Below are 12,874 nucleotides of genomic sequence, written 5' to 3' on the forward strand. Positions count from 1 at the left end.
GTCGTTAGGCATCTGCCTTTAGCTCAGGTCGTGATCCTGGGGGCCTGAGATAGAGCCCTGCATCGGGCTCCCCGCTCAGTGGGGAGCCTGGTTCTCCCTCTCCCCCTCCCTCTACTTGTGCTCCCTCTCTCGCTGTGTCTCTCTCTGCCAAATAAATAAAATCCTAAAAAAAAGATATGCAAATGGTAATAAACATAAATATGAAAAGATGTTCCATTTCACTAATCCTTAGGGAAATAAAAATCAAAAACACAATGAGATACCATCTTACACCCACTAAGATGGTTGTTATTAAAAATACTATTACTAGTAGTAATAATGTTGATGAGGATGTGGAGAATTTGGAACTGTCGAGCATTGTTGGTGGGAATATAAAATGGTGCAGCTGCTATGGCAAACAGTATGTTGGTTCCTTAAAAAATTCAAAATAGAATTTTCATTAGATCCAGCAATTCCATTTTTGGGTATGTACCCAAAAGAATTAAAGACACAGACTTGAACACATATTTGTTCATTCATGTTTATAGCAGCATTATTCACAATAAAGTCAAAAATGTCGAAAGCAACCCCAGTGTCCATCAACAGATGAATGGATAAACAAAACATAGTATATACATACACTGCGATATTATTCATCTTTAAAAAGGAAGGAAATTCTGACACATGCTACCACATGGATGAACCTTAGGGACAGTATGCTCAGTGAAAGAAAGTAACAAAAGGATAAAAATGGTATGATTCCACTCATATGAGGTACCTAGAGTGACCAAATTCATAGAGACAGGAAGTAAAGTGGTCGTTGCCAGGGGCCAGAGGAAGGAGAAATGGGAAATTAGTGTTTCATAGTTAGAGTCTCAGTTTTGCAAGATGAGAAGTTATGGATGGTGGTGGTGATCACACAATAATATGAAGGAACTTAATGCCACTTAAGAAGATCATAGATTTTATATTAGGTATGTTTTACTAGGATTTAGAAATATATATACACAAGCTCAAGTCATTTTAAATGGTATAGCTTTAAAAAACACACTTAAGGAATAGAGAAGAGAAAATTTAAGCTAGAAGAGGCTTTGTGAACATTGATAATTAGGACCTAATCAGAAAATATTTTTTGGAGCTTTTTCATACAGATTAAGGCCTATATTGTGTTATTATATATAATTACATCTATAACCATATATCTAATTATATAATTACATATATTGCAAAAATCTATTGTGTGCTTTTTGGTGATGAGGGTTTTCTAGAGATCATAATGAGAGGACTTATATACAAGAAGCTCAGTTCCAATATTTTGTTTTTTGCAGATCTGTGGCCACTGGTTCACATGGTTTCGAGGCACAATGAAGCATGCTGGCTCTTGGAAAATTTGGCTCTGGGTGGTAATGCTTCTGCTTCCTGCTTCCATTTCCGTGACGGTCAGGGACAAGTCAGGTATCCAGGCCACCTCTTTTGTCCAGTCACCAAATGTTATTTATAGACTGTCAGTTATTTTTAAAATCATTAAAATACATTGTTGGGGGTGAGGAGGCCATAGATTAAATCTACTAGTACAAAATAAAGAATTCATTGTTTTTCCCCATTGACCTTTTATGTTGCACATTGAGAATTTCTAAAACTACCTCATTTTCCCATATGCATATTAGGCTAAATAGACTTTCTTTTCTCTCATTGATGTTTACAAATATAAATGTATGTGCATGCCTCTCTGTGTGTCTTTTTCTCCTTTTCCCCTTTGTTATAAGTTATTCAAATTAGAAATACATAAGTCTATCACTAATTAGGTTTAACCAGGAACATGCCTAATCATAATTAGGGAAAAGAGAAAAACAGAATAGGAGATATAAAAAGAAATGTAGTTTAATTATATGTAAGTTTTATAGTATCTTAGATGAAATGAACAAAAGATTAACAGTCATTAGAGCACTTTTTGAACTAAATAGATATTTATTTGCAGTTGTTAAATTATGAACTTCACAAATGTTTCTAAATGGCTTGACGGCAGTTTAAAACATTTACTCTCACCTCCGATTTTTAAAAATGACTATGTGGCTAAGTTGGAAAACCTTTCTTGAACTCTTGAGTTGTAAATTACTGATTTAGATGTACTCGTAAGTCGAACTAGACACATTGGAGAAGCCATTTGCTAAGCAAAGAGAGACTTCAACTCTCCTATGCAAAGGATCACATAAGATGAATTCTGACGATGGTCACATATGATGATGTATTCTGAAACTGAGTCTTACTGTGTTTGTTCTTTTGAATATACCTTTAATACATTTTGCTAAACAGGTATAAACACAGCCTGTAAGAGACTTTTGAGTTTGAAGCACATATAGAATCAAAACAATCTCTTATAAAGATATAACAAGTCTTAGTCTCTCCACGTTATGTAAGTCTTTATGACTTTTATATTAATTTGGCAGGAGGTGCATTTCCTAATAATCTGCATAAAAGTTTGAATAATCTACCACTGTATCAATGATATCCTGAGGTTGTCATATATTTTGGGGGGAAAACACTTTCCTTCTTCAGTGAGAAATAAATCAGAAGTGACTCAGACAAAAGGAAGTCCATAGGACAAGGAGGGTTCCTTCTGATAATGTTGCTACTTTTAACTTCTCTATGTCTCTTCCTTTTAAGAACACTAGTACGTAATGCGATTTGCAACTGAAACGGAGGGGTAGGACTTCTTTGGTTAGAAAGGAAAATGAATCTCTGGTTGAGCAGGACATAGTTTTTAGGGACATACTAGTGCATAATAAATGTTCTTCCTAATGATTTGAAGGATCTACAATAAATGTATTTATAATTTTAGTTTGAGCAAAAATCATCTGGGGTATTGATTTCTAAATCCCACTCTGAGGCTGCCATTATGCAGGACTGGCTGAGGTGGGATTCAGCAATTTACATTTTTAACAAGCTCCCCAGGTGAATCTAATGCAATGTGTCTGACCTGGAATATTAATTGACATTTTTTTTCTTCTTTTTTTCCTTTTCTTTGTCTTGCATCTTATGCTACCATATTCCCTTTATTTCATTTTCTTTTCTTTTTTGTTATTTTTGGCTCTAGTAACTGTTTCTTAAAAAGTTGTGGTAGGAACACAAGACTTAAGAAATATCTAAGTGTGTAACTCAGTATTGTTGACTATAGGCACACAATGTTGCACAGCAGATATCCAGAACCTAATCTTCTTGTGTGACTGAAACTTCCCCATTTTGGGATTCCCCAGAATGTTCTGCTTTTTCAGCTTTGGTATCTCAACTCTTTAATCAGGTTATACTGTATGTAGGACTCCTGAAATACATATATTCTGGTCCAATTAACTGTACCAAAGTGATCTTTCTGAAAGATTTTCCTAAGAAGTATGAATTCAGAGTTAATCTGAACCCTAACAAGATTCACATAACATGAAGCACTGAGGGAAATTAATACAGACAAAAATGAAGCATTGATTTTTATCAGGCCGTTTGAGAGAACGTGTTCCTGAAGCAACACAGCCTGAACGTGCCATGGAAATTGCTTAACTTCAGGTATCATTTGCATTAATTGAAAATGTCAGCACAGCACTGTCACGGGGATTATTGAAGAATATGACACGCTGGGCATGGCCTGACAGGGGGCTCTCATTGTGTCTTGTGTCTCTGATTCACAAGTGCAAAGTTCCCTTTTTAGTTTCCTCATGTGCAGACCTGCGCGTGTGGTCACTAACCATTTACCGGAGGGAAGTGATTACATCTAAAAATAAGATATAACAAATCTGAGGGAGAGGCTAGGGTTTCAACTCTGGAGTCTGTGAAGTTGTCAGCAGTCTACTGTTAAACCTAAATATACGAAGGATAAATTGAGCCTTCTAATTGCTTTATTTTAGCTCTATGGAATGCTTAATTATACTTGGGATATTGTTTCAGTTGGGGCAGAATTCAAAAGTAATATGAAAAGATTCAATATGCCTTGAATTTTAAAATCTTGAAGCTATTGAGAATTCAGTTATTTCCTAATCTTATCAGTTTTACTATTATATTGAGATTGTGAGTTAAGACATATTTATACATTTTCATATTGTAGATAAACAATTTGAATGTGGCAGTTTCAGCTCAGTTGTCAAAAGAGGGTGGGGAAGAGAATTAAAAATATACATTATATAGATCTTAAAACTTGTTATTCAGTTTCTTAAAACTTTCTGCTATGATAGAAGTTTATCTATAGAAAAATTAAAGCTTCTCCTTTTTGTTCTACTTTCCTAAATCTGGTCTGTGGCCAAAGTACTGGGTTACCATCAAAAGTAATAAAAACAAAAAAACAGGGTAAGGAAAAGCAGCAAATCCATCTTCTAACCCAGGGGCTCCTGGGTGGCTGAGTATGTTAAATGGACTCCTTTGGCTCTGTGCTGGGTGTGGAGCTTACTTGAAGATCTCTCCCTCTCCCCCATCTAAAAAACAAAAAACAAAAACCCAAACCAAAACAAAAAGCCAGACTTGGTAAAAGGAGAGAAGATGGAATGCCATTTCTTTTTCTTATGGTAAAACATCAGGTTAGAAAACATCTTTTTCTTATGGTAAAACATCTAGATGGAATTGCTTATAAACTTAGGCCCTAGATCATGAGCATATAGATTGTAAAATTAGTTTTTATAAATTACAAGGAAAAACTGTTATTCTGAAATTTGGCTTTAATTAATTGACACACACTGCACTCTTAAACTCAGCATAGAAAGTATGCTGTTATATAGAACTTTTATTTGGTGTTTTTAAGAATTCCTCATGTTCAATATGGTACAATGTAACCGGCAAATACACTTTGTTACTCCTAAATTTTTAAAGTGGAGGAAAGTTTCCCAATTATTAAAAAAAAAAAAAAAATTATAGCTCCTAACAGGTATTCTTTGGAGGAGCAGCTTTGTATTAAAACAATAACAACAACAACAACAACAACAACAAACTCACAAGAAGCTGTGAAGATTTTGTGACCCCTTTTGTGACTTTTTTGTTAAAATAGCTGTGTTCTCACTTCTTTTTTTACTTGTTTGGTCACTTTTCCATATTATTTTTGTTATATTTTGGTCTGATAATTTTACCTATATTTGTTAACGAGTGTTTTTCTCCTCACCCAGGATACTCTATAATCTTTTATCAGAGGTGTTATCCAAGTACGAAATATATGGGAGGTCTTTGGGCAACCAGTAACAATAAAATAAAAAGGCCTGCTTCCTTCTCAGCCCAACAGAGTCTGTTTTAGCCTTTAAAAAAAAAAAATGTGAAACACCTAAAGCTTCTTCTTTGCTCTGTTTATGAAAAGAAAACAAACCAGTTCTGCATGTGTGGTAAATTGCTACTCTTCACCTTCCCAACTCTCATCATGAAGCAAAGGTTATCTTATTGGTTTTGTCACTACAATAAGGAAAACAATTTTCCTCAATGCCTGTTAGAAAAGAAGAGTGATGGGGGTGCCTAGGTGGCTCATTTGGTTAAGCATCCCACCCTTGGTCTCATCCCAGGTCTTGATCTCACAGTCATGGGTTTGAGTCATGGTGCTGTCAGATTTTTGTTCTAGTCATTTAGCAGTATCTCATTGCGGCTCAGAATTTGCATTTTCCTGATTATTAATGATGTTGAGCACCTTTTCATATGCAGGTCGCCAATTTGGATCTTGACTTTTGTGAAGTGCTTAAATTTTTGTGCATTTTCAAAATAGAATTTCCAGATTTTTTTTAGTGATTTGTGAGAGTTCTTTGTATATTCTGGATATGATACATGATCAGATATATGTATTACAATAGTCTGTATTGTATGAAACAATCTATGTCTCTGTGGTTCTATAGGACCTAGGGCTCCTTTTCACTCTTTTAATGTTGTCCTTTGATTTATAAGTATTTTAATTTTAATGAAGTCCAGTTTATCAGTCTTTTGTAATCTGTGCTTTCTGTATCCCTTTAGGAAACCTTTGCTTCCTCAGGTTCATGAACATCTTGTTTTTCTGTAGTCCTTTATTGTTTTACCTTTCTTAGTTAGGTCTGATATCATCACTAATTTATTTCTCTGCATGGCATGAGGTAAGAACCAAAGTTCAGTGTTTTCCTATGTGAAGATGGAGTTCACCCAGAAACATTTACTGGAAAGACTATCCTTTTCCCACTGAATTACAATGGCTTCTTTTTGGCAAATAAGAGAACCAACACGTACACAGGTCTATTTTTGGACTCTCTACGCTATACCACTGACCTCTTTAGATGTGCACCAATCCCACGTTATAAACATTTCTGGTATCTGATACTTTAAGTTCTCCAGCTTGTTCTTCATTTTTGCTTCAAATCTTCTCGTTTTCTTGGAGTTCCATATAAATTTGAGAATCAGCTTGTCAGTTTCTCTCTCTCACACATATACACACTATTTGCCGCCCTGTTGGAATTTTTAATTGGGATCGTACTGAATCTAGAGATAAAAGTCAGAATTAACATCTTAAGTCAATTGAGTTTTCCAGTGTAAATACTTGGTTTATCCCTTCACTTATTTAGGACTTAATCTCCCTTGACAAAGTTCTTTAATTTTCAGTTCTTCAAATTTTCAATTGTCTTGATGAGATGCTTGGTTTTTAAAAAAATGACTATGCTTTTGGATTAAAAAAAATTGGCAATGTTTACAGAATAGCTAATTTTACTATCATTTTGAACCTACATTGCCCTTAAGACCTCTGAGATAGGAGTTTCCAATGTAGCTAAGTAGCTACAGTTATTCAGTATTACAATTTCACGTAGAAAAGTATTGCAACTTTTAAATCTGATTAAATGACAGCGCTATTTGGAATCTGATTTATTTTTCTAGTTAAATATACTTAGAGGATACCCTGTCACCACCCCTGACGTTCATGATACATTTGTTAAATGAAGGGCTGAGGAGCTGAGCCGTTGAACTTGGGATTCAGTACTTGCCACTTTTCAGTAGAGCAAGAGATCCATTTAGTTTTAAGCAGTTTGTCTCCCCTCTGTATTGAAAACTTTTAGATCATTAAACACAAGTGAATTTTAGACATGGAGAGTTAAGGTTGTGGTTGTGTGATGCCAAAATAGTTAATTAATTAGTAGTTGATAGTTAATTTTAAGAATATCTGTCCAGTTAGACTTGGCATAGTCTAAAAATTGGCCACATTTTTGTCTGAATTAACTATTACCTTCTTAGAATCTACCCTGAATTAGATTTAACAAACCTCAAATAACCAAAACTTAATGCATGCATGTTCATTACTCTATTAAGATGTTGTGGTAGTGTTGAGTAAGTACACTCAATATGAGTGGAGACTAAGTTTATCTTTTATTTTTTTTTAAATTATTATTAGGTGCCCTAGCACATAATTAATGCTTTCTCAATGCTTTTACCCGATTTTTACAATTATATGCCACTTTTGTATGGCAGATGTCTTTGCTTTTTAGTTTTATTGTGATAACTTCCATATATATTGCTGCTTTAGTCAGTTCAGGCTGTTCTAAGAATACCATAGGCTGCATGGCTTAAAGAACAAACATTTATTTCATGCAGACCTGGAGGCTGGGAAGCTTGAGATCAGGATTCCAGCATAGCCAGGTTCTGGTGAGGGCTCTCCTCTCGGTTTCCTTATATGGTAGGGAGTGAAGGAGTTCCTATTTCTCCATCCCCTTATTAGGACACTAATTCTATCAGGAAGGCTCCACTTTTATGTCCTCATACAAACCTAATTACTTCCCAAAGGCTCCACCTCCAAATGCCATCATATTGGGGATCAAAACTTAAACATAGGACTTTTAGAGGGACACATTCAGTCCATAGCAGTCCCCTTCCGATCTAAAGTTCAGTATCACCTGGCAAGGAAACCTGAATCAAATCTGTGTTCAAATATAATCTTGGTTCACTGGTTTTAATATTAGAATATGTTTTGAATATAAAAATTTAATGATGTTGAAGCTAGATAATTTCCTAATGTCAAAAATGTATAGCAACAATTAGAAAGTTAGAGCAATAGTAGTTGTAATAGTAATAACAATAATAGTAGTAATAACAGCTAACAAAAGTGTTGAGTCTATACCAGCCATACGTAATCCTCACAAACGTACTCTGAGGTGGGTAATATTCTTATCCTCAATCTATAGAACGTTAGTAAAATGGTTTATTATTTTCATTTTATCTTAAGTTTCTAATTGTATTGTCTGATTCAAACTTATTTGAAAAGAAAATCAACTAAAAATGAAGTGTACATATTCAATTTTCAATTTTTTTTTTTTTAATAGAAAAACAGTGTCCTTTACTGAGAACAGAGGGACATCAGTTTACCCAGGACAACAAAAATAAACTTGAAGTTTCAGGTAAGCATTATAATTATAATTCTTGGCAAAGAAGTATTTTGTGTGAAATTCTCACCAGGTGTGTATTAAATCACAAGTGACTCTTTGACATTGTAATTTAAGATAACATCAGTATGAGAGATTAAAAATGAAGATAAATGATGTAGAAAAAAGTGTTAAGAGCAGAGTATTAACTAAGAACAACTCAGCCTCTTAGAGGAAAAAAAAAAGTTATTTAAAATTACAGAAGTTGTATCCATTGTAGAAATTTTGAAAAAAGAAAAGGAAATTTATGAGAAAGATTTTCCTCCCCAAAGATAGCCATGGTTCCCATTTTGGTGTACCATTCCTCGTTAAGAGCAGAGTATTAACTAAGAACAACTCAGCCTCTTAGAGGAAAAAAAAAAGTTATTTAAAATTGTAGAAGTTGTATCCATTGTAGAAATTTTGAAAAAAGAAAAAGAAATTTATGAGAAAGATCTTCCTCCCCAAAGATAGCCATGGTTCCCATTTTGGTGTACCATTCCTCGTCTTCCTTTCCCTCCCTCCCTCTTTCACACACACACATATAATCATTAATATGTTTATTAAAGTTGAAATCAAAGCATTTCCCCACATCAACATATATTCTTCTAAGGCATGATTGTTTAAAAAACAAAATTGCTTACCTTTCAGTTGAATTGTGATATTTTTTACTTAACTAATTTTTGTCTTTAGACATTAGAGATGTTACAATGAGCTGCTCTGATTATTTTCTTAGGAGAATTGCTAGGTCAAAGAAAATTAATATTTGAGTCTTTTGAAACGTATTTCACCCTCTTGTATACATACTAAAAGGAGAAAAATGAAATCAAGTAATTTTGGTGATCCCAAACAACAGGATTTTATTTGAAATAAATCATTCTATAGATAAGGACAACAACAATAAAAAAAAGTCCTATTTACAGATATCAGTATCTCTGTGGTTTCCTAAATTTAACAAAATTACTGGATTAAATCATTTATCACATTTTATAGGTTTTGACCTAGGAGAGCGCTTTTCTTTGAGACGTGCATTTTGTGAAGGTGATAAAACCTGTTTCAAATTGGGAAGTGCATTTCTTATTAGAGATACCATGTAAGTAAAATAATAATTTTTCTTTACATTTTGATAATACTATGTAAACTATTTTCTAAGGAAATTCCAACTAATTTGTTTAAAAATAAAAACTCTCAGTGGTATCATCCTTACTTGAATGCTATGGTAAGTGGGCTATTTTTATATTTGTTGTTTTTAATAATCCCTGCAATCTGATCTTATTCTATGGTATAAATGCCATTCACTGATACAGATATGGGTGTAATCTTTGCAGAATAGAAATTAAGTTCATTTTGAAGAAGTATTATTTATGTTTAAAATAGATACAACCAAAGCAAGATTTTCAAATGTGAACTTTAAAACATAAGATGCAATGTAGAGTTAGAGACAAAAGTCTGGTATTTATTGTAATTATTTCTACGTGTAGTATGCTTCATGATAAATTAAAACAAAAGAACATAGCCCTTAGGTATTCCTCTTCTATATTATGTGGAATACATAGGAATATAAGATGATAACGTGACTATGAGATGGTCTTGATACATACTGTATTTCAAAATTGAATTACCAAAGTTTCCCTTTGTTATCTGTACTGTTTGTTTCCCACTGATAATTCTGAGATTAAAAGAAAAAAAGTATCATGTGCCATTAAGTACTGACAATTGGTCAGGAACTATACAGGGCAATAATACTTCCCCCATGGTCCCTATGTGATTGAAGGATGGATACACAGTAATTCAGAAAGCTTGAGTTATCCTGAAGGTAGATAGAGCATGTATGGTTATGATATTTAGTCTTTGAGTCTAAAAGGAACATTCCAATTTATGAATATACTGAAGCGAAAAAGCATTAAAACTCTGGTTTAATCCCCAACACAGATGTGTTTGTGTGAAAACATATATGGCTGTTTCCTCTTCTTGATGAGTAGCCTAATATTTAAGTTACCAGACAGGGTTGCTGAAAATCTTCACATTTGAATTCTCAGAGGGAAACAGCATTAATCATCTTGTTGCCTATTCTCAGATGCTCTGTGTAAACTAACTCCCTTGCTCACCTTTTTTTTGAGAAAACTTTCTTTTAAACCTTCTATTTTGTGATACTTTAGATGCATTTAGTTTAATGATGTAGTTCCTTAAACGTAAACTGCACATTAATTGGTAAGAAATAAGAATGTTAAAGAAGAGAGTCATCTGCTGTCGGGGGATAGAATGGGTGATTGTCAGGTGAGGCATTTCAGCAGATAGGACCGTACAGGGCTGTGCTGCTGTGGGCAGTTTCTAGGCGGCTTCATAGGTAGGCATTAAACCCTCAGGGTATATAGCAGGTCTGTGTTTGGGAATTCATATCCAGTAAAGGAAAGTCAATACATATCTCATATGTATCATAGAGAGAGAGATTTAGATTTTTTTAAACTAGTAGTAGATAATTTTAATTGAAGAATTTAAGAAAGGCAATAAATTCTGTTCAAAAATTAAGGCGCATTTTTTCTCCTGCCTTCTTTCTGACAGTTTAAACTCCTGTTTAAAGTTTCCCACTGAGCCTGAGTTCTGTCCAGGTGGCTAAAGGATTGGAGGGAAAACTTTAAAATTTACTGGAATTGAATATAAGAAGATTTAGCTAATTTTAGGTAGTTACACTGGAAATCTTGCTGCCTCATTTAGGCAGTGCTGTTCCTCTTTGAATATGCATGAGAATAGATATCAGCCAGTCTGACACTTAGTTTCCGACCTTTAGCTCTAAATCATTGAGTGATCCCTGGGCTATCAATGGAAATAAATTCCCTGGCTCTGCAGAGCAGAACTGGTACCTCTACTACAGGAAACTGGAGGGTATCTGGTTAAGCTGACTAGCCAGTGTCAAGTAGCTTGGCTTATCTCCATTTACATTTCACTCACTGAGCCAAGTATGCTAGGAGGCTTCTCTTGCATGATGCCATTTTGATTTTTCAATGAGACTGGAGTAAAGTTGCAGCTATTTATGTGTTTGTAAATAAGCTGCCTTGCAGAATCAATATGGGAAAGGCAGATGCTATTTTATATGGAAAATGAGGATTCTTTCTGTGCCTGAGATGATTTTTATAGTTCTGTCATCTTCCAGCTGAGATTCATGAGGGGAGAGATTTAATAAGCGTGTTGGTCAGTTCCTTTTCGGCACCCTCAGCACCTTGAGCCTGACTTAACAGGGGAATCCCAAGGACGACTCTTACAGGGACCCTACAGATACACATTACTATACACTTAACGGTGACACAGGCTCAAAGAACATCTGAGGGGAATTTGTATGTTTGGTTTTGTTTTAAATTTGTATCCATTTCTTCAGTAGCCCTTGGGATAGCAAATGAAAGTATTGGTTAAGAGATTCCGGGTGGCATACTACCTAGTTTTTTTGAATTATCTTTTAGAGGAGGTTTCCTTGTCTTCTTGTATCTCCAAGTATTTCTGGTTGTGCAAAAGAAATAGTTCATTATTTACATATATGTTGAGAGCTGTATCCCAGATGATTATACTCTGATTATCTTTAAATAGTGTTTTGGCAATTACCCGGGCAAAGTGGTAAAATTTTGAGAGAAAATGTACACAAACGTGCACATACTACGGAGCACCTTATTTTCTTGGTGTAGTCTAGTTTTTACCTTTTTTTAGTTGCTTCTATAGAAACATGTTTTAAATAAAAATGTGTCAACGAAATACAAATGTCTTAGTAGTTGAATATTTTATGAGCTGATAAATGTTGAATTCCCACATATTGTTGATTCTAAAGGGGCAAAACTCTGTTTTTTGACTGGCCAATGGGGAAATCATTTGATTTCAAATGTAGCGGGGAAACAAAATTTCCTTATTTATTATTGAATTCAAGGACAGTAAAGAGCCTTATTCCTTAGGTTTTGTAACTGAGGGCTAGTGGCTTTCCAAAATACTGTGTTGAGGATTTTAAGGCCATATTAAGTTCAGCAGATTAGAATGTTGTGACCTGTTAGTCAAAAGAGGGGAGATGGGAGAGCTTTTACATGTTTCTAGTCTGTAGTCTCTCTGATTGAGGATGGTTCCTGTGGGCTGGTGTCTTTTGCAACTGAAACAGTTCCTGAGAATGAAGGGGAAATTACACTATGTGTGAAAAGATAATCAACACAATTAACTTTAATAAGATTTTATGAGCTTGGATAGCATAGCTAGACATAGTGGTGTAATGGACAGATATGGTCCCCTTAGCTTTTTTGGCAAATAAATCTCCAGTGAAGAGAAATCTTCTCTCTCTGTCCCTCTCTTTCATTAAATTGGTGGTTGCTTTCTGGAAGCAGGGGCTATTTAGTTTTACAGCTTTACACAGGAAAAAAAGAGCTATTAGAAGCTATTTTCATTTGCATTTTATGTTTTTTAAAAAAAATATAATAACCCTTCACAAGTAGGAAATGCCAAATTATATATTCGTAAGATGGGTAGTTTCTGAGGAGTTGTTGAAGTTCTCTGAACCTTAACAGTTCCCT

At 34.5% G+C, this 12,874-nt stretch overlaps 1 protein-coding gene across 4 annotated transcripts in view; it reads left to right on the forward strand.

The window, feature by feature from the left end:
- Positions 1 to 12,874, forward strand: part of COL19A1 (collagen type XIX alpha 1 chain) — a 332,336-nt gene that overhangs the window by 15,235 nt on the left and 304,227 nt on the right. For all 4 annotated transcript variants that reach the window (XM_082731306.1, XM_082731307.1, XM_082731309.1 and 1 more), the window contains exons 2-4: positions 1,308 to 1,434; positions 8,259 to 8,333; positions 9,330 to 9,429. In XM_082731306.1, coding sequence (XP_082587432.1) covers positions 1,308 to 1,434; positions 8,259 to 8,333; positions 9,330 to 9,429 — 302 coding nt within the window. The remainder of the gene's footprint in view (positions 1 to 1,307; positions 1,435 to 8,258; positions 8,334 to 9,329; positions 9,430 to 12,874) is intronic.

This window comes from Mustela nivalis, assembly GCF_964662115.1.
Source record: "Mustela nivalis genome assembly, chromosome: 5".
Taxonomy (NCBI): domain Eukaryota; kingdom Metazoa; phylum Chordata; class Mammalia; order Carnivora; family Mustelidae; genus Mustela; species Mustela nivalis.